We start from the raw sequence: 24063 nt of genomic DNA, 5'->3' as shown, positions 1-24063 counted from the left end.
TCTCATTGATCCAAATAAATGTTACAATATAACTTTTATTTATTTTTTATTATGAATAATTTTATTTCTCTTTTATTATTTTGTGTATGTCCCAAAAAAAGAAAAAATAAATATATTTGTTATTGTTATTAAAATACATTTTTTTTTCGATGAGGTGTACTCAGCGTTACGAAAATCATAGGAGGGGTACACATACGTCAAAAGTTTGGGAAACACTGAGAGTATTGAATCCTTTGCTAAATGAGTTTCAAATAGATCCCTTCCTTTTCCGTAAACTAAGAGAGTATACTTTTTAGTTAATCCATAGTGTTTCCTACACTTTAGTTATCACTAATTATTGATCTTCCGTAAACATAAAGAATTAAAAGAAACTTTAATTGTTGTGGTATTAATTGAATGAAAAGCCAAGCATTTAGAATCACCTTCTGGCATCTTAACGCTAAATATATATATATATATATATATATATATATATATATATATATATATATATATATATATATATATATATATATATATATATATATATATATATATATAAATAAAAGGTCACAAAATTAAATTTGAAAAAAAAAATATACGAAACGTAATTAGATACCTTTTAGTAACATTTAGAATTTTTTCTTTTAGTCAGAAACTGAATGCAAAGAAATTTACAGTTTCTCACAGTTTCGGCTCAATAAAATTTAAGGACCGTGGTGGCTTGGTGATAAGGTCTCGGCTCCTGAACAATAGGGTATCAGGTTCGAGACCCGATTCCACCGAAGAACCGTCGTGTAAAGGGGTCTGTGCACGTTAAATCCGTCAGGGCCAAATATCCTCCCGCTGGTGTGGAGAGGGGGGTCCCAGCTCAGGTGCCGTCCTCGTCATCTGACCACGGTTCAAAATTACGAGGTCGGTCCAAAAATAGCCCTAATGTTGCTTAAAATGGGACGTTAATGTAACTAAAACTGAATCAATAAAATTTAAAAGTTATTTACAAAATTAAATGTGATATAACGCAAGAAAATTAGATCGCATTTATGAAAGAATTCTTCCTAAAAAGAAAAAGGAAATTTCTTCCCGCTCTACATAGTTTCCAGTTATAACAGCAACAGCAATGGCAATTAATAAATCTCAAGGCTGAACTTCAATGAAGTCGTTTGTGCGGGGAAAAGAAACTACTCTATTCACGAATTTGCATTATCTCAATGGAAATCAGTGTTACGATTCCGTGTGAATTCAAAGAGCAGGATATGAGGAATGAAAATTTCTATATTTTTGCTGGAAGTTTTAATAAACAAAATCTTCGTTGTAGAACACTTCTTCCTTTTAGCTGTAGTTTCCCGTTAAAGTAGCATTTGCTTATGGTAATTAGTAAGTCCAAACAGGTTCTGTTAGTAAAAAGGAAACTACTTTTACACATGAATAGATTTATTTGTATTATATCAACGCAAATTCATATTAAGAAATGTGAAATCAGCGAACAATGTTGTCGAATTGGTATCTTATTGTCTTCTAAAACAAGGCAATAAAATAAAACATTAAGTTATGAATTTGTATACCACTAATTTTTGAAAATATCTGGTTTAAAAAAAATCGAAGCAGAGCATTCAATCCTGTGGAATATTTTGCTCCTTTTCGAGAAATTAATAGCTAATTTTTTAATAAAACACACAAGATTCATGTTTGCGAAATTTTTATTTTTGGCTATCGCAATGAAAACAATGCTTTGAAAAAAAAACCCACAGTATTTAATCAAAGCAAATTTATCGATTGAATAGCTTTGTTTGTACGTGAGTCGAGCGATTTGTTAATTAGGCGGATTAAAGTATGAATATCATCTATAAAACTTTGGTGCATAATTTCTAATAAAAATATTTCTTCCCCCCCCCGCATAAAAATTTGTGGACTTAGGCAAGATCTTGAACGTCACAAGTACTCAGATTTTTATTTTTTAGAGTTTAGTAAATGAAATTTTTGTGCTTTGTAGTGAAATGAAGAAAATTACTTTTAGACACCTTGTTTTATCCGATTGAAACCAATGACAATTTTGGTAAAAAGTTAATATACCGAATTTTAGTTATCTAGATCGTTACGTTTTACCGAATTTCAGTTATTTAGATCGTTATATTTAACCGAATTTTAATTATTTAAATCATTATGTTTTACCGCATTTTAGTTATTTAAATCATTAATTTTTGAGTTAATTTCGTTTATATGGATGCGAAAGAACAGAGAAACGGTCAATCTTTCGATAGATTTGTTCCAAAATTTGATTAGTATGCATACTTTAAGTGCTAAAACCATTAATTAAATTTCGTTTATCTAAATCGTTGCAGTTTTGAGTTATCGTGACCAAATGTAAGCGAAAATATAGATATATAGACGATCAATCCATTGAAGATTTAATTTAAAATTTCATTGGAATCTGTACTTTAGAGGATAAAATTGAGTACCAAATGTAATGTGTTTGTAATGTTCGTTACGTGTATGTGGAAGGGACAAACTTTCTATGGATGAATTTCGTACAAATGTTTGACAGAAATTGCAAATTAGATGAAAAGATCATATCAAATTTTCTATTTATAGCTCAAATTGTTTTTGATTCATCATGCTCACAGACAGACAAGCATAATTCCAAAAATATACTTTTTAGACTTGGAGGGGTCTGCAATGTGGGGATTCGTCAAAATCTGGAGTTCGATTTTCATTCATCTTTTTATGAGCATCCTTAATTTAATAGAGGGGCCGCGGTGGCCTGGTGGTACGGTCTCGGCTTCGGAACCGGAGGGTTCCAGGTTCGTAACCCGATTCCACCGAAGAACCGTCGTGTAAAGGGGTCTGTTGCACGTTAAATCCGTCATGACCAAACGTCCTCCCTCTGGTGTGGTGTGGTGTGGAGAGGGGGGATCCAGCTCAGGTGTCGTCCTCGTCATTTGACCGCGGTTCAAAATTACGAGCTCCGTCCCAAAATAGCCCTAGTGTTGCTTCAAACGGGACGTTAATATAACCGAACCAAACCTTAATTTAATAGGGATCTACTCGTTAAATGCTAAACGTGTGTACTAAATTTCATCTCCATAGTTTTTATGTTTTGTACTAAACTTTATCAATCTAGTTCTTTACGTTTTATAGTTATATTAATTTGTACTCGGACAGCCAGACTTACTGTGAATTGATTTCCGTTTAAAATTTGATCGTTACACAAATCTACAAAAGTAATGTTAAAACCTCATACCAAATTTCATCTCTCTAGCTCAAAGCATTGTAGAGTTATTGTGTTCAAAGACCGACTGATGTAATTCCAGAAATATGTTTTTTGAAATTCATTCGCCGGGTCTTCAAAATTTTAGGTGATCCGAAATGTGGAAATTCATCAAAATCTCGAGGTCGAATTTTTTTAACGAATTCCCTTTGCAATACTTTACCTTTGTAAGCTTTTTATACGAGAAAGTAAAAAGAAGCTGATTTTTGGCGATAATTAGATCAGCATATTTTGAATTAAATCCGTTTATCTTTACTTTAAGATTTCTGTTTGAATCTGCACAGGCAATATTTTGGATACCACTTTGTAATTTTGAATGATGGTCAGACGACGAGGATGGCACCCAGGTCATTACCTTTCTTTCTATACTTTCACACAGCATTCTACATATGAACTCTTGACCTTGTTGTTGTTGTTGTTTCTAATGGCACTTGTCATAGACAAGCCCACTGACTTTAGAAGTCGGTGATTTTGAGCCATGGGTGCGTCACTTGTTTTTCAGTAGCGCCATCTAGGGCCAAGAATACAATTTAGCTACACACACACGTCACAACACTTTTTACAGGGTGAAATTCCTTCATGCGTTTCATTCACTCATCCACAGATCGTAATTTAGACTTGAATCAGAGAACGATAATCCTTGATTCAGTACCCCCAGTGGTATTAATCTCGACATGGAGGATTTTGTGACCACGGCAGATTTATACATTCGCCAGCCACCATACACACGAGGAGTCTTCGGACTCTTGACTTTAGTGAATTTAAATTGCACTTGGCCCGTGAACAAAACAGATATATCCTGAGATTCGAACCTATGACACTTTGATAATGAAACCGTAATTTCTCCAGGAAGTTGCCTTGGACTTAATAAAACACTGAGAATATAATTTTAGGAATATACATGGAATTTCCTTTGCATGGTTTTCTTGTTCATCTTTGTCACGGCTATCTAAGGTTGAAAAAACACCAAAGTAGTGTATTATTCCTTTTCATCATTTGTACGAGCTTTAAGACTAAAATATTTCATTTATCCTAAACCGACAGAGTTGGAAGATTTTGTGAACTATAAAAGTTTCAAATAATAACCGATTATTTTGTTTAGGTATGAGAACAAAGAACTGTATTTCCTTTCTTTTTGAGAACCTTGTAAAATGTTTCGTTTCCTACGTTGTATTTGTATTTTAATATTTGTAAGTGCTATATCAGAGGTCAAATATTTGCTTTGCTATTTATGGTTAACTAAAGGCTTATCATTTCAATGGATCCAACAAATAATTTCTACCATTCCCATTACGAAAAATTGCTTTAGTTTTTGAAACTTTGTGGCGATGAAAAACTTTTGTGAATTTTTTTTTTCTGTTTGTCCGCCGGAAACGACTCACCGATAAGATCATGGCATCACTTTCACTGCAATGTTTCTCACAGTAACGGATGATGGGTAATTTGCTTGCATTTCGAATTTTGTCTCATAATTTGCTAGTGTGCAAAGGTCTTTACAGCTCCACCTTATTCGTAAAAAAACACCCAACAACATTCTGACGAATCTTCGCTTTATTCTCTGGCACTCAGAATATCAAACGATGTCTCGGATATATCAAAAAAACTTCTTGCTTTAACAGGGTGATAAAGAATCCCTTGAACACCTGAATGGCGCTATTCAACTTTAATTTTAGGAAGATGAATTATTTGAAAGAATGGTGAGCAGGCTCTAAAAATATCAACATTTCTTGTCAAGAAGATGACATATAAATGTCTTATTTTGGAATTTATTCTTGTTTAATTACTTTATTATATTCATAATTGATTGATAATTTTTCGTGATAATTCATGATAATTTTTTTTAGAAATGTTCTTAAAATATGTTTCCCATCAAGAATAAAATATGTTGACTATTTATCAAATGGAGTAATCTCTGATTTGTTTGATTTATTTGATTTTGAGAATTTAATGCGAGCAATAATAGGTTCGGATCGAATCGGATTTAGATTTTTTTATGCCTTTAAATTGGCCATTTGTTTTGGTTTGGTTTGGTTATATTAACGTCCCATTTTGAAGCAACGCTAGGGCTATTTTGGAACGGACCTCGTAATTTTGAACCGTGGTCAGATGACGAGGACGACACCTGAGCTGGCACCCCCCCCCTCCACATACACAACACACCAACGGGAGGACGTTTGGTCATGACGGATGTAACGTGCACAGACCCCCTTACACGACGGTTCTTCGGTGGAATCGGGTCACGAAACCAGAAACCCTCCGGTTCTGAAGCCGAGACCTTACCATCAGGCCACCGCGGCCCCTTTTAAATTGGCCATACCACGTTATTTTATGAAAATTGGTCATACCACGCCAGGACACACGATATTAATATATATTTACATAAAATTTAATAACAAACAAAATTAAATTCCCTTCAAATTAAAAGGTGAAAATGAATTTACAACATTTAAAAGAGGCCTCTACGGTAAAACGTGAGGTTCTTAAAATTTTAACAAAGATAAATTTGCGAGTAAAGCAGATAAATGTTTCCAGTAACTGAAAAACAATGATATTTATATAAAATTGGCTGAAGTTTATTGCTCGTAAAAACTCAAAAATATTCCAGGGTTCCTCCAGGGTTATCCCACCAATTCACCCCCCCGGGGGGCACCTCAAAATGAGGATGAGATGCTTCCGGCATGGTGGTTGGATCTCGCAACCCTGGAGGGTACACTAATAGGTAGGGGATCTGACTCCTCCCATCGATGACGGGACGTACTTCCTTCGGGGAGGGTTGTACCGTGGTCGGTGACAGGCCCTTAGGACTCAACCACAATTCCCACCAATGTTGCTGTTACGGCGGTTCGATCATTCAGTTTTTATGGTTTAAATCCGTGTGCCTTCGTAGCGAGTCGGAGTCTCACCTATTCATGCATCTGTAATGGCGATGAATTAAAAAATATATCCTCACATATGATGAAAACAAAATTTGAGACATTCTATTAAAATATATAAAACTATAAAATTATCTTTGCAATTTGAACACATTAGTGCCTTTTTACTAAACAATAGATACATGTATAAAAATGACCATTTCGTAGTCTGGGTAATAACCGAGCAAAACCAGTAGCTGAAATGTGAAGGACTCAGTTGCTGTGTCTTTTTTCCCCCATGTTCATTCATGTCATTTATTTAAAGAATAATAATAATTGGTTTTGAAATTTTCATAGAAATATATTCTTTGTTATCTACATATTTAAAAAACCAGGACAATTTTCACGTAGGTCTAGTCATTAAAAAGGGCAGTGCAGAGTACTATTTGCTGGCCCAATTTGATGGAGATAGAAAGAAAGTGTGGGAACTAGGGAGAGACGGTCTTACTGGAGTTGAAGCTACTCTTAGATTAGTCAGGACGTAAGTTATTCGTTTGCTTTTATTATTTATTGTTGCTTCTTTTTGTTAATATTTTCATATTTATTAAAGACTTGTTTAGTGGACACCGAACAATTAATAATATAGTTTTTTTTCCATGGTATATGCCTAAAATAAAAACTCAGGTTTAGCGAATGTGCTATAGAATTTTTTGTTGCTGTTTACCATCAGCAAATGAACTCAGCTTAATTCTAATAAATGAGGCTATATTCTGTACATTTTACAACATCGCTGCCCCGACAATTACCTTTCAGCATGCTTCGCACATCCATAGAAGTAGTAAGTTCCATATCATAATTAAGTAAATAATAATATACATATACTACTTATGAATAAGTATCAAAATTAGAATCCATATAAAAAATAATGGTAAATTATCAGTCCATAATTTTTGAGGTTTTACTTGCGAACAATAAGTAAAAGTAGTGATTGAATAAAGACATTTTTTTCTAGAAAAGCACCTTGTCTAATTTGTCTAATCCAACAATCCACAAGTGTCTGTTATTTCTAAGAGAAGAAAACTTTCGGTCAGGTGCGCCATATTTTGCACGTCTTGTTTTTTAGAAAAGCGACACCCAAGTAAATCATTTTTCTGGAGTTCAAAGGGATAGACGCAGTGAGATCCTAACTTCAGAATGGGTGGTGCAGAATTTCGTAACCTAAACGGCTAATAGAAGGCTGTATCTGACGGTGTGTGGACCTACATTGTTAACAATAGGAATTAAGTACAATAGGAAGTTAGTATAACATAAATACAATAAGAATTGGAGATCTTGTGGATTGTGAGTTTCACTATTCCTTTATTATTAATCCCAGCTATTACAATAGTTTGTGGTAAAAGAAAATGATTGATGTTGCTTCTTCTTGATGTAATTGCTTGTGATATTACCATATTTGCGCTCAACAAGAGCGAAGAGAAATCATACTATCGCAACTAAACATTGTTCATATGGCCACAGTATTATAAGATTATATACGCACACTTCTCAACCAATTTTCACTCTAGAGTCATCTTTCTGATTAAAAGATAGATAAAATATCCATGCATTTTCCAAAATTATATATTTCTACTTGTAACATACATCATTAAAATGTGTTCTTTAATGAACTTAATATTTAAGGACTACTTTTTCAGTTTTGGACACGAAAAAAATATCGGCAGATTGGAATGAGTTTAATTTTTCTTTTAGAGAATATTTATATTCAACTGATATGTTTTCCTTTGCTTTGTATTTGATTTTATTCTTAATGAGGATTTTGGCTTTATTGTTTGACAATTACTTTTTTGTAGATTTATTTAATTTTGCTGTGGTTTTACTTGATTGGATTTTTGAAATAAATTTTGGTGCTGTGTATTTTGTTCATGGTTTTATTGTTTTTGTTTTATGTACTTTGATATAAAAAAAAAATCTGAATTGCTTGGGATTTTTGGTTACGAGAGGTCAATACTTGGATGAAAATCAAACCCCTCACAGAAAAACTCCCTGGTTTGAATCTTTGCTTGATTGTGACCTTTGATAAAGTCTTCAAGTTTGATTCATTTTTTTCCTTTCCTTTTTACAATTTAAACTTATATTTCTCTAATTTTGGTTAATTTCATTTTAGATGTCCTAATTTAGATGTAGCAACACTGACGAGCTCTAAACACAATGTTTCTGCCTTTTAAGAATTTTCGACTCTAAAAAAAATTACTTTATAGTATGGTTTCATAATTATTGTTTTAGTTGTAATTTCATAAATGCTCATACTAAGATTGCAGAGTTTTTACCTTTTCCAGATTCCAGTTAACTTCAACCCAAAGCCGAGAGGGCTTGAGGCATCTCAGTCTTGCCAATACTGTGATAGCCGATACCTGTCCGAAGAACTCACCGTGCCCAACAACAAAGTACAGAACCTCGGATGGATCATGTAACAACTTGCGACATCCTGAGTGGGGAAAGGCGTTTCACACGTATGCCAGAGTAGTGCCACCTCGGTATGCTGATGGTCAGTGTTGCTCTGTCATCAAGATCTTAGTAAAATCATGTGCATTTTACATTATTTATTCAGTTGAATCTGGGCAGTAAAATAGGTATAAAAATCTAAATAAAAGAACTATATTGAAAATAACACTGTCGACTTTACTACACAGATCATGTTAAAAATAGTCGGAGCTAAGGTATGAAAATCATATTTTAGACCCTAACTTCTAAGAAATTGCCAGCATCGGAAAACTTCTAGAGCAAAATTTTTTTGTCTTAGTGAGACGCTAATTAACATAATTTGATTTATTTTTCTATTTGCAATCAGTTTAATAATGCAAGAAAATGAAACTTTCCATCCCTCTTAAGATAGATACACCACCTAAGAACTCATCCAAGATTTGAACTTTTCATACAACATATATCAAGAAAGTTAAAATCAAAACTTATTAGTTTCATTGGATTTCATTTCCCTTGTTATATTAACATGATAACGCGGGCAAAGCGTTATATGCGTGTACAAAAATATAGGTTCTAGTGACGATGATCGGTGAAGATTTATACAAATTTTCTGATAACTGTATCATGAGACCAGTAAAATAGGTAGTCTTCCTATAAGGAATTTATTTAAAATTTGGTGCACAGATCGCATACTCAATTTCATTTGTGCATTCAGCACGGTTTTTTTAATTATCTAGTAAAGATAGAATCAAATACATAGATAATGCCAAAAATGACTTTTTTCGAATTCAAAATGTAAATTCTTATTAAATCTTCAGATCGAATGTTTTCAGTACTTACGCTTTGTATACTTTAAAATGTCAATTAAATTTTGGTTGTTTATTATGTGAATCTTGTTTTTTTTGCCTCATATATTTAAGAATTTACTAAACGTTTTAGGTATAAATGAGGCTCGTTTATCTTATGACGGCGGTCCTCTGCCCAGTGCAAGGGAGGTGTCTCAGCGAGCCTTCGCATCCGAAAATAGGCCCAGTCGAAAGGTAACCGTGGCTTTCGCTTTGTGGGCACAGTTCTTGGCGTATGACTTGTCTCTTACTGGTGTCACAATTGGTAATTCAACAGAATTTTTATTGTGATCTCATTTTTAAATATGCTTTTTGTAATATTTGATTTTAAGTAAATGTGGTTTGATTACTGTAAGGGAATGCATACAAACCTCTTTCGTACGTTATTCAAGGGACTATTCTAATATTTAAGGAAAGATTTGTCATATTATCAAATCTTCAAATCAATTTGTCGTAACACAATCAATCTGACCAAATTATTCAAATCAATATCACAAACTTCATGGGAATGGTTTTCATTCGAAATGGGCAGAAATTTATAAATATATCAAATTTCACCCGTCTTGCTCAAAGCGTTGAGTTATCATGTTCACAGACGGACAGACTGGCAGACAGACATAATTCTAACAGTGTGTTTTATTTTCCGATTTAAGGAGGCTTGAATATGACATAAAAGTATTATAAAATAAAGAAAAAGATTTTGTAATTGTTAAATTCATACGTTAAATGCAAATTTAATTTTTTTTTGAAAAATCGCATTAAAAATTTAATCTATCAATTATTTATTTATCTGTGTCGGGTATAGTTCCAATAATTGAAGTTCTAATGCAGTGACAAAGTACTGTTTTCTATAATTAGAGTTCTATTACAATGGCAAAGTACTATTTTCCTAGAAATTGGAATTCTTCTGAAATTGCAAAGTCCTACTTTTCAGCAAGATTTCATAACCTTAAGTATTTAATTAAGCTTGTAACGTCAGAAAATATTATCGCATTTTAAAACATTTCAATTAAATAATTTTAGATTTCAAATAATTGAACAAAACTTAATGATAGTTTTATGAGGACCTATTGCTTAAGAATTAGAAAAGAGCATAAATCGTAACTAAGTATTATATTTTATTTTGACCTCTCCAGCAGTTGAAAGACATTTCAACCATAGTAATTTACTGAGGGAAGGTAATTTTTTTTTTCGAGAAGTGACTACCAAAATATACTTGACAAGGTATTCTTAATTGTAATAATTAATCTTACATAACTAGCTACAAATATTAAAAGATGTTTCACGTTGACAAAGAATAAGTTGCAATTACTTTTCCCTTTTACAGATGGTCCGAAAAATACATCGAAGACCTTTTCACTCTGACGGAATTTTCTCAAGGCATTAAGAGAGAAGTTCAAATGGATTGAAATATGTCGTTCTTTACTTCGGCGATATAAAATTCGTTTCTGGAATGAAAAACTCGCGCCTTCTCTTGTTGTCTCGAAAAAATTCCAACTTTGTGCTAAGAGCTTAATGTACACTAGATTTGTGAATTCAAGGTCATAACTCTTTATTCGTCAATCAGTTATTTACTTTATGAAGACTGAGACCCCCCCTTTATTGATAAAAATTGGTATTTATATGGTAGAAATTTAATAAAATTTCTACCGAATTGATTTTTATCATTTAAAAGTCGATCTAAATCATTAACAACACATTTAAAAGACGAGAGTTATCACTTTTAAATACTTAGACTGTTTATCTTATTATTATCCTTATTTCTTTTTTAGTTATTATTTGAAAGATTTTTCTTACAAGGAAAATCCAGAGAACTTATAAGCCTCAAAATGCCATAACTGATTCTCTTTTAAGTGTAAAAGAAAAAAAAATCAGATATGTATCTAGCAATTTTTTGACGAAGTGTACTTTTGTGTTCCTTCTAAAGATTATTTTGAAATCATTTTCTGCTTACTGACTAGCTGCCTTTATGCCATTTGATTCACACTCGACATTAACCCTTAGTCTGTAATTAGATGACTCTTCCACTTCTTTAGTTAAAAGATATTGGAGAAGAACTCATTAAATCAGATGGAAGCGACGAATCATAGACGTCAGTCATAGCAACAAATGTGTGAAATTCATATCTTTTTCACCACCTTAAGGGTTATTTCATTTTCAAGTGATAGATAAATTGAAAGTCACATTGCACTTTATATTGCCTTTCTCAATAAAATGAACAATTTCGTATATTTTTCAGCGGGAAATGGAGATGGGATATTATGTTGCCACCCAGAAATTCAGAAGAATCCTCGACTTTTGCACCCTGCGTGCATGCCTATCCACATCTTGGACGACGACCCCTACTTCCGCAAATTTGGAAGAAGCTGCATGCACTTCTTGAGGTCCATTGCTGCTCCGAGATCAGATTGCACTTTCGGTAAATTTTTTTGTTTCTTAAACATTTCTTTTGCATACGAAAAGAAAAACATGTGCTTAATAGCCAGACTCTTTTCCTAGACAGGCAATCCTTTTATAAAGAAATGCAGTTCAGATTATTTTCAATATAACAACATTATCTAAAAGGACAAATTAATTTTTTGTAAAATTGAAAGACCATGACTAGTAGTTATCATTTGTATCTTTTTATTATATCGCCTATTAATTATTATAATTATAATAATATTTTTACAAATCTGTAATTTTGCTACCCGGCACGAATAGTATCATCGTGGGAAAAACCGTTGTAAGATCTGTCCTGTGCGTGCTGAGCTTCGCGACCATTTGGCGAGTTTGGCGACTAAATGGATAATACTGGAAAGTTCGAGAACTTTCACGATTCATCCACTAAGAATCGAGATACACTGAGGTACGCCCTGATTGGTCTGGAAGATTCTAGTCCCGCCTCCCGGAACTATAAAAGACAGGCACTCTGAAGCTGCAGAAGTCGTGTATGAGAGTAGTCGGAGTCACCGGCAAGTAAAACTTTGGGGGATTAGACAGCAAGCAAGCTGCTGAACTAGCGATTAAATGCGCTGCGTTATTACGATTGATTGGCGGTATTTGTAGAAAAAAATTTTGTAACAATATATCTAATTATTTATGATATCAGTACGGTTTTCTTTGTGTATGGTTCTTTCATACGTTGACGATGCCGCTCATCCTATTTGGTGTAGCATATCTAGACAAATCTATAAAAGAAGGACATATGATGAAGAGATAAGCAAAATTCTGGAATCAAGGACCATGATAAGGAGATTTGCTAAGTCTATGCTTCAAGAATTCATCGACTAGGCTAGATTCTAGAAGATCATAATTTAAATCCTAGATGTCCTTAGCTTATAACAAATAGAATATCTGGCGCCTTATACTAGTCAAATTGATCTTGTAGTACCTAAATAGCCCCTAAAGTAGCAGAACGAAGCTGACATAGATTCGGCATATGAGGGCATAGGTTGCTTTTATCGAGACTAATACACGTTTTTGTCTGGTCTACAGTTATTTCTTATGGAGAAATATCAGAAAAACTTACAGCAGTTTGCTCAGCCACACTGAGCAATTCATTGCTATGGCAAACATCTTACCATCAGCTTTTAATAATGTCAGTTAAAACTGGTCATCCACCAAGTGCTATGCCCCGTCGACAGTATTCACACTCAAATCAATTCCACTTTTATAGACCATTCATTTAGAGCAATTATTCACCAATATTCACTGCCAGATTAACTGCAACCTCCACTGTGAACGTCTTTTTAAAATATAACACATAACTCCTTTTCCCTCTACGTACTTGAAGTTTCGCCCTCTCTACCTGTATACATTGAATGTCTATTTAAACTGGCATATCGGAAATCAGGGAAAATTGGATATCCAGCCTGCCGTTCTATGTCATATCAATAGCTTTTCGTTAGATTCGATTTTGGAGTGCCTCACTCCATTGAAATGGCGTGAAGGGATTTCTGAATACCCCATTTCAGCACAGCAAAGGATAGATTCAAAGTTCTTCGGATTTAATTTTTTCAGCTATACCATTTCTTTCCTTAATCAACTAGCAGACTGATTTTTAAATGAATTATTAATTTCTTTCCAAGTATTTTTTAAAACCAATGAGAAGTCAAACAGTTAATTATATCTTACGTCTCGTTTTTCAGAAATTTCTTGTTCTTCCTAAATATTTCATTTCCAGTGCGATAAAACTAGAGAGAACTGGAAAGATTCTCTCTAAATATTTAATGTTGATTTGCTGCTCTGCTTGCATTTAGGTCCGCGAGAGCAACTGAATCAAGTAACTGCCTACATAGATGGTTCTTCCATTTATGGGTCGTCCGAAGAAAGGACAAAGGTTTTGCGGAGCTACGAAGGAGGTAACAATTTTCATTGCCACTTTATTTTTGCCCTATTTTTTTTAAAGCCTTTTTTGTAATATTAATAAAAACGCACTTAAGCTTTAAAAATTTTTTTATTATTTCTTACGCTTTAGTCTTATTTCATGATTATATATATTATGGAATGCTGTTTCAAATTTATTATCAGATGACTCTTCTCATATTGATTCAAAATTTAAGATAGGTGACTTCGTTGAAAAGTAGATTTTTTTTCCGAAATTATGAAATTTCTTTATTTAAAATTCTTAATACTTGAACAAGTTTCTTTATTTAAAATTAATCCGTTAGAATTTTGTTTCTAAGTCTAATTTTTTGGGAAGTTACACTAATTTTTATATTTGCATTTACATACGTTTTAATGCTATTTTACAACTTTAGATGCTATTTTCTCAAATTTAGATTGATAGAATTTTCTTACGAAAAAGTTCATGAATTAAAATCTAATTCATATATTTTGTTCAAATTTGGTATAATAATTTCTCAATACGTTTTGTAGTACATGAACTAGAGAATAAGTAATCTAAACATTTAGAAATATTTTATGGTTATTATAAGGCTTCACAATGTGAAAAAAATTGGAAATTTCGTGTTCTTTATCAGACGAACCCCAATAGTTAAAGAATAGATAGAAATACAGCTTATTTTTAATTCAAGAACTAGATAATATATTTCTTAAGCTATCTGCAAAATTTTAAAGAAATCATTTGGTATACCACTTTTTAGCCTAAAAAAACCCTTTTTTTCCATTTAAAAAAAATTTTGTCACTTAACTGGCATATCTGGGTTTCATAGATATTTTCATCCTTTTTTATTCAAATATTTAAAAATTTAACTATTTGCTAATGCGTTTCAAAAAATTCATTCAGAACGCAGTCATATACCTTAGTCATAATTAATGTATAATTAAGTTTTGAAAATATTAAAACATTATATTGTAATCGGAAGCAAACAATTGCTCGTAGTTTGAGAATTTTTGTTCATCAAGTAATGGGAGAATAACTTATAAAACTTCTTTAAAAATTTTAATGAGATTTAAGTTATTTACAAGCGTATACTACACACAACGCTTTTTCTAAGATTGTTTCATCCATTCCTGTTTTAATTTCAGGTAAACTGAAATGGTCTATAGCTGGAGGTGAAGATATGCTGCCAGCAAACAAATCACTTCCCTGTGCGAGCAAGGATTCTCCTTGTTTTGCGTCTGGTAAGTTCTTTTATACACGAAAGTACAGAATTCGATTGGCCATTAAAAAATAAATGCATATGAAATTAAACCCATATGCTGGAAAACTTAAAAGAAACACCAACAGTATCAAAGAAGATCGATACTTAAGAAATAAAAGAATTTTCCCACTTTATTAGAAGTCAGATGGAAAATCATAAGTCAATATGCAATATTACAAGATTTCGCACATTTTTTACATAGTACAATCAGGTCTAAGTTATAGGAAAAATCACAAGACAATCAATATGAAATTCTACGAAATCTCGTACATTTCTATATATTTAGTATAATCAGGTCACAGGTCAGTGGAAAAATCATAAAACAGAATATATATGTGTAAGAGTAACGAGATTATGAGCAATATTGCAAAATCTTGTTCAGTCATACATATTTAGAAGAATCTCTATTATCTGACCAAAAGGCATGCTTGAAAATATGGGATAATTAGAAAAAGAAAAGAAAAAGACATTTCCTCTTTTACAAAATATCCTTTAACTTGTCTTAAGCATAATTAATCCCTTGATTTTTTGTTTAGATTTCGAATAGAAAAAATGCCATGATTCTAGTATTCTCAAGAATTTTCATATTCGTCACCAATTCGAAAAATGGTCACTGAAATTGTCACCAAAGCACGGAATCATTGATATGGCATCCATTCAGCATCATAAAAGCATCTGAAAATATGTTTTCAATTATGTGATTCCCATTACAGGATTAGATTTATAACAATAGTAGCTTTTACTCGCGACTTCGTACGCGTGGAAATAGATTGGAATTTATAGCATCAATGGCTTTATCTTTTGTTACTCCTGCGCATGCGTGAATTTTCAACGCCAATTGGGGCAACACAAATGTATGAATTTTCTACGCCAGTTGGGGTAACGCAATATAGATTATAAATTTTTAATTTCCTTTATTCTGTTTTATTTTAATTCAAAAGTACTTCAGAAAGAATCCGAAAGATCGATTCATTAACAATGTTTAATTTTAAATGTATCGAACATTAAGAAAATAAACAGAATCATTTGAAAGAATAGTCAATATCATGTTAAGCCTAAACTCATTGGCGTGGAGAAAAAAACTCTTGAAACTTTACTCATTTGGCGATTTTTGGCGGGAAAGTTAGTTTTTAATTAATAAACAATTAACAATTAAACGGAATAAATAGTAGCCTATGTCCTATTCCAGACTCTAATCTATTTTTCAGCTAAATTTCATCCAATTCTGTTCAGCCGTTCTGGCGTGATTGACTAACAAACATGCATCCATCCATCCAAACTTTCACATTTATAATAGTAGTATAGATTAGACTAGACATCTTTATCTCAAAATCTGCATCTATTTATAGATTGAAAATTCTTTTTCAGGTGATAAGCGTTCAAATCAAAATGCATTACTTACTCTTATCCATGGTGTGTTATAGATTGAAAATTCTTTTTCAGGTGATAAGCGTTCAAATCAAAATGCATTACTTACTCTTATCCATGGTGTGTTATAGATTGAAAATTCTTTTTCAGGTGATAAGCGTTCAAATCAAAATGCATTACTTACTCTTATCCATGGTGTGTTATAGATTGAAAATTCTTTTTCAGGTGATAAGCGTTCAAATCAAAATGCATTACTTACTCTTATCCATGGTGTGATGTTAAGGGAACACAACAGGTTGGCGGATCGTTTATCACGACTGAATGCCGGTTGGAATGATGAAATTCTTTTCCGAGAAGCTAGGAGACTGCTTTGCGCACAGTTACAGCACATCACTTATACAGAGTTCTTGCCTCTACTTCTAGGTAGGATGTTCATATTTTGTATCAAGGGGGTAAAAATTCAAATACTTGCTCAGGCCAATGTGTATAGTAATGTAGATTTATTTCAAAAATACATATTAAAAAGAACGGAAACAAACTTTATGTTTTATCTCCCGACGCATGGTATCTCTTCTATGTCATGATCTTTCCTATTTCGAATGGTATATTACTCCATATGATTTATTTCAAAACCTTTTCATGATGAATATCAATAATTCTAGTTTTACAGGAGGCTCATTTCTTTTCATGAGTGATAAATAATCGTTTCCCCAGATTACTTTTAGAAAAGGAGATAATTTTATACATTAATTTTCAGTCGTTTTCAAATTTGATTGGGGAACACGTTTAAAATTCAGAAATCTCTAAATTTATTGATTTTTTTTCCAAATCTGAACAACATTGGACTTCAATTAGCTCCATTTGCAAGTGATGAAATATTAATTCTACATTTGTTGAGAAAATCGATGAAAACTTTTCTTCCTTGGATTTAAAATCTACATACCTTATTTCAAATTTAGTTCTAAGGCTTATAAGTTATTTACTTTTTTGTTATTTTGCAGCATTCCCTAAATTTGATTTATTTGAAAATATAATTAGGAATTTGAATAGTTAAACTACGATATTTTTTTGAGAACCTTATTACGTATTGTCATGTTTTCTGGCCCTCAGAAACTATTGTTGTGGGTCACGGGTCTGACAAAGACCATTTAAAATAAAATCCCTCTCTGAAAATAATTTTAAATATCAAATGATATAATATAGAAAGCAAGGTATCTCTAAATTATGTGTGCAATTAAAAATAGTTATAATTTCCAGAATGTTTGTAAAAAAATTATTGATTTTTATTAAGAAAATGCAAAATTTTGTTAAAATATATTCTTAATAATGTAATTTAATATATAAAATCATTTATATGTAGAAAATATGGATATGAAAATAAAAATTATAAATCGGGGTAATAGAGATGCTCTAAATGAATTTTAATTACTTTCCTTATATATTTTAATTTTTAATGAATGTTTATGGATTTAATTTTTTAGGATATTGTTTCTTAATGTCTGTTTCAATATTTTTAGCCTCTCATCCTATAAGATTTTTGTTTTCCCTCCATTTCTTTGATAAAAAAAATTATACTATTCGTTTAAGTACACTATAAAAAGTGCCCGTTTAAAATTATTTCTTCAATAATTAATAATAAATTCAGTAATTATTTGCAGTTTTTTGTATATTTTATAATGTATTGTTATAATTATTATTAGATCATTAATCAATATACACTAGTTCAGGATCAATCAAAACTCGTTCAGTATCAATCAAAACTCGTTCAGTATCAATCAGTACCAATTCAATATTAGTCACGTCTTATAATTCATGTGTTTCAAAATCCAAACAAAATCCATGAATTAATAATTAAATTTTAAAAAGGTTAAATTATTAGATATTTTTTATTAAAAATACAAAGCTAAACAAATTTTCAGAACTCATAATATATCAAAGACCGAGTAAAAATTAGATTTGCAAATTTAAGATTTTGCAATATGAAAAGTGAAATTTTGAAAGAAATTATAATTAATAAAAACATTAAAAAAAGATTTTAAAAAGATCGATGTATCTAACTTATTTTATCTTTAGAATTCTTTTTTAAGTTTCGGAATTACTTATTTTCTAGAATAATAATTATCATATGGACTCATTAGAACAAAACTAAAGTTTGCATTTTCTTGACTTTATTTGCTTTACTTGGACACAATTTTTTTGTACGATGCTTCAAATCTGTAATGAAATCGGGGATCGGATTAAGTTTTCTAAAGGCCCTTAGGCAATGGAAGTCTCAGGGATCCCTTTCCCCCATCTTGAATCACCATGGGGGCACCTCGAAAAGAGGATGAGAGGCTTCCGGTATGGTGGTTGGATCTCGCCACCCTGGAGGGTACACAAAAAGATGGGGGATTTGGTCCTCCCATCGATGACGGGACGTACTCCCTTCGGGAAGGGTTGTACCGTGGCCGGTGATGGACCTTCGGACTGAACCACAGTTCTCGCCAGTGTTGCTGTTGCAGCGGTCCGGTCATTCAGTTTTCTTTATCCATGTGCCTTTGGGAGGGTCGGCGAGTCAGTGATAGGACTTCCCCCATCTTGAATTCCCAAAGACATTCATGTTTTTATTAACTTCAATTTAATCTCTATGCAATCAGGTTTTTTTTTGACAAATAAATAATATACTAAGTCACTTTCAGTAGATTCAGTATATATCACATATAAATACAAATTTGAAGTTTAAATGTAATTCTAAATGTATATTTAAAAAAGAACTTTTTTATCATAATCTAAATTCCATTTGATTTTTAAGATAGGGCATTTTATTAAAATATTTAGCAAAAAAATATAAAATATATATTAATTTTTTTGAATTATAAAGGGAAGAAAAAAAAAATTACAAAAGATAATTGGCAAGGAATGTTATCAGAATATTCCGAAATTTAATCAAGACTTGATTTTAATTAGAATAAGTTTGAATGCGTGATCTTCATAAATAAAATAAAGTTATAAATTAAATTAATTTAAAAATATTACAAAATATCTCTAAACTATGGAGCTTTTAGATCTAATAATTTGGCTCTTTTGAAATCATAATCTTCTGTTGACATCAATGGTGTATTTAAGTTAAGCTAAGAAACATAGAATTTATATTCTATTCTAGTAAATTCGCTGATAATTAAACTTAACAGTATCAATGATTGTAACTTAAGGGAAAAACAAAACAAAACCCTGTCTTATTTTTTTTTTTGCAAATTCTTCCTATCACATATATACAAGTATTCTGTCATTTTTAAATTGTGCACAAGCTTCAAGAGCGTACCAAAAAGTGCTAAAAGCTTTTTATGAATTGAAGTATCAGATTAGTCTATGAAAGAACTTTCTTTATTTAAAGCAATGTACCGAATTTATTTAAATTCGGTACATTATCTTTAAGCAAGAATAATACGAATTATTTGCAGTTTTATTAATATATTTGTGGACATGTATTGAAAATTATTTGAAAAAAAAATTAAGTTATAAGAATTCTTTGACATTCCATTACTAACTGAAATGTTTATTTATAGTATAATAAGTTCTATAACTTGAGTTCTTATAACTTAATTTGTTTTTGAAATAAAAATGCTTAAAGGGATTAACTAAAAAGTTCAATTATCATTTCGAAAACAAATTTAATTAAATTCTTTTTTTTAAATATAGAAGGATTTGCGAAGAATTTTTAGAGTATTAAGTTTTCAATTTGATGCCGCACAGCAACTTATATATCTTTATATTCTTCTGACCTAATCTGAAAGACTGCTACTAAGAACTGGTTGATATTTTTTATGAATTTTTAATCTAATTTGAATTGAATGATCAACTAACGACTAAATGTAATCCAACTCTAATTATGCTTAAAAAAATGAGGAAATTGGAATTGCAAGGTAAACAATGCGCGTTAACTTCGCTGAAAGCTTTTTACAATATGTTAATGGATTGAAAAACGTTTATTTTCAATACATGTCCACAAATATATTAATAAAACTGCAAATAATTCCTATTATTCTTGCTTAAAAATGCCTGTTGTTATCCTCTGAACTCAAGATGGCTAACTATGATTGCTTTATATTATGATGTTAAAATTTAAAAATATTTACTCTCTTAAACAACAGATGGCGCTATGTGGTCGCGAAAAACAGTATGACAGAAAATCGGGGATTTTTCTTTTTTTTTAAAATTCCAGCTCTTTTCCTAATTAATACATTCGTGTCTAATTTATTTAATGTTCATTATTTTAAAATAATTTTGGGAAAATATTAGGATAAATTAAAATAAAATTATCACTGAAATATTTAAATAAACACGTGAAAATCATTATTAATTGTTTTAGAAAGTTTGGAGCATTTTCATGATTTAATTTATGTTATAGAGGAATTAAGAGGTAAATTATGTTGTTTCAAGACTTCTGTCTTTTTTTCAACAAACGTTTAGGTTATTTTTTTTCTTGAAATATTTTATAAATAAATTAAATAATGGAATGACTAGATCCTTCGTGAAATTAATTTTTATTAATATATCACCCATTTTTTTACTTTACATAAAATTTAAATTGATGAATATCTATTGAAATCAAGATCTATACTATTATCCATAAGATTTTTAACTGAAAATGTAAGAATATCCATTTTTTGACACTTGAAACCCAAAAAATTAACATTATTTTGACCAGAGTCTAATTGTTTTTATAATGCATAAAAGTTTGAGTTATTTTCTAAAATTTATATTAGTTATTATTATATATTAGTTCCTGTGATTTTGGGCTTAGTTCCAATTTGAAAAAGGAACTAATGTTATCACTGAATGAATATTAGATAAATTGCAGAATTTTTTAAAGTTAAGATAGTTTAATATAACGTCAATTAAAAGATAAGAAAAGTTTTTTCATCTTTCATAAAATATGTGACTATGTTCGCCATTTTTTGAAAAATGTTCGAAAATAGTTATATTTTTGAATATTTGCATAAAAGAGATTGAAAAAAGAAACATTATGAAATCAAAATGTACTAGTTAAATGGCATTTTTTTTAACTTTAAAAAAAAAAAATTTTATTTTGCTAAAAAGAGGCATAAAGCACAAATCTTCTAGCTTAGAGATGTATCAAATTAAGAGATGTTAAAATTTTGCAGATAGCTTAAGAAATACCTTATCTAGTTCCTGAACGAAAAAATAAGCCGTATTTCTATCTATTCTTTAAATCTTGGGGTTTCGAGTGATAAATAACATTAAATTTTCAATTTCTTTCACATTGTGAAGCACCAAAACAAAACAGCAATAAAATGTTGTGAAGCACTAAATAGAAATTTTCTAAATAAATAAATCACTTATTTTCTAACGCAGAAACTTAAGAACATATTGTGAAATTATTATGCCAAATCTGAACAAAAAATATACATTAAATTTTAATTCACGAGGTTTTTTGTAAGAAAATTCTATCACATTCTATATTTGAAAAAATAGCATTTAAAGATGTAAAGTAACATTAAAACGTATGTAACTACCAATATAAAAATCAATGTACTTCAAAAAAATAGACTTATAAAAAAATTCTCAAGGTTTTATATAGAAACCTATTCAAAATTACGAAATTAAATTTAAAAAAATTCATGATTTTTTTTCACAATAAAAAACACACAAAAATTCACAATAATACTATGCAAAAAAAATCGACTTTTAACGAAATATTACCTTAAAAGATCTGATTCGTGTACAGATATTGTGGAATAAATGCACACTTAACTTTTTTTTCCAATGCATAAATATAATGAGCAATTTATTTAATTTTACTGCCAATATAATATCAATAATTTAACCCTTTAAAGGGCCATTTTTTTCTAGTCATATTATGTTAAAATATTTTTAGGCTTGATATTAGAATAAGAAAAAGGATTCATTTAGCTTATTAGATAAATTTAATTTGATTAATTAATTAATTTGGTTAATTAATAATTAAGTAACAAATCAAGACGCACCATCTTGTCTGATATAAAGAACCGAAGCATCTAAGTTTCTGACTTACTGAAAAAATTTGTCGGAACTGATGCCAACCTACATAATTTCATACAAAGATTGATACATTTGGTGGGAAGCATACTTCCGACGGCCCTAGAAAGGGTTAATAAAAATTCTCTTAAAGTTTTCGACATTCAAGTGTAATTCACCGAAAAATGTTGTTTTAGTAGAGTGAGAAAGAATATTACAGTACAGTAAATCAATATTACTGTACTGTATTATTGATTTAAATTGAACTCAGGCTTTTATTTTGGAATTTATGAGCAAGGAAATGTTTGCAGCACAATTGTTATAACCTAGTGTAAAGAATTAAGACTAATAAAATGATGTAAGATGTAATTTTTGAAAAAAAAAAAAAAACTACATCAGATTTTTTTTTGTAGAATTTTTTGACAAAAACCACATCTCAACATGTATAATTCGAATTCATGTCTCTCTTAATTTTACTCACTCAAAACGAGATTGATAACTTTAAAATCTTGCAAAAATTTTTATCAGTGAAAAAGATGAGATTTTGAGTGCCAGTTATTTATTTTTCATTTCATTCGAACTGATGGAAAGCTCTTCAGAAAAATTCATATCAATTCCATTATTTTTTATGAGTCTGAAAGGTTTTATCAGTTTCATTGTATCTAATCCAATGTATTATTCATATGTGCTCAAAAATCTAAAAATGAACCTTGAAATCAAATTTTTAATTTTTAAAATTCCAATTTCATTCTATTTTTCCCAAGTGTTACTAACTGCAAACTATTTTAAATATCCTACTTAAGATATATTTTCCGATTCCCGATTCGAAAATAATTGAAAACCTATAATTGCACGTCTTATCATTCTGAAAATGATTTTAGGAGCACTACGGCTTGTAAATGCTGGTTCTTAAAAAATAAATGGCGCGTGATGAAATTGAATCATCACCGCGCCTTATCACTTTCATACGTTTCTCCCAAAGAATATTTATTTCTTTGAGATACTAGAGAATCTCCTTAAAGACAACTAAACCATTCAAAACTTAATGTGGATGCAAGGCGTCCGAAAAACTTTCGATAACAACCGATAGATGACGTTGCATTATTCGTTCGCTGAGCGAAAAAAAATCGTTCTTATTGATGATTTATGGGCGTTCTCTTTTTATTTACTTTTAGACATTAACTTGATGATCTAATTACGCATGGTAACGATCTTTTAGAGTTTTTGGAAGCTAAGAGAACCACTTATCAATGCATATTTCAGATTTTTTTTTTTATTTTTTACTGATGAAATATCTTTTTTGGGAAATGGTGCTTTTTTACATATTCATAGAACATTGTCATCAGTGATTGAGATAAACGTTTTTTTCCAGGAATTCTGAAGAACTATTTTGAATCTTTTGTTTTAGATTCTTAACTATTTTTTTTAAAAAAAATATTTTCTATTACTACGTGATATAATCAATTTAAATATGATAGTGAAAAGAATTGATTCGAATAGTATTGGACATTCGTTTCAGAATGAGATTATTATTAAATTTAATAATCAATGGTTGAGATAACATTTTTTGCCGGAGTTCTCAAGAAGAATATTTTGAATCTTTTGTTTTAGAATGTTAACTATCTTTTCAAAAATGTTTTATATCTCCTAGTGGCACATATAAATATTGTTCAGTAATGTATGTC

General features: G+C 30.7%; 1 protein-coding gene across 1 annotated transcript in view; it reads left to right on the top strand.

Annotated features, from left to right (window-relative positions):
* Window positions 1-24063, top strand: part of LOC129964012 (peroxidase-like) — a 46117-nt gene that overhangs the window by 8579 nt on the left and 13475 nt on the right. Inside the window, exons 5-11 of the mRNA XM_056078669.1 lie at window positions 6511-6640; window positions 8436-8644; window positions 9520-9690; window positions 11665-11844; window positions 13667-13768; window positions 14898-14993; window positions 16607-16804. Coding sequence (XP_055934644.1) covers window positions 6511-6640; window positions 8436-8644; window positions 9520-9690; window positions 11665-11844; window positions 13667-13768; window positions 14898-14993; window positions 16607-16804 — 1086 coding nt within the window. The remainder of the gene's footprint in view (window positions 1-6510; window positions 6641-8435; window positions 8645-9519; window positions 9691-11664; window positions 11845-13666; window positions 13769-14897; window positions 14994-16606; window positions 16805-24063) is intronic.

The sequence above is a fragment of the Argiope bruennichi genome, chromosome 3 (assembly GCF_947563725.1).
Source record: "Argiope bruennichi chromosome 3, qqArgBrue1.1, whole genome shotgun sequence".
NCBI lineage: Eukaryota > Metazoa > Arthropoda > Arachnida > Araneae > Araneidae > Argiope > Argiope bruennichi.
The sequence above is the reverse complement of the archived record's forward strand: the minus strand, read 5'-3'. Positions and strand labels throughout refer to the sequence as shown.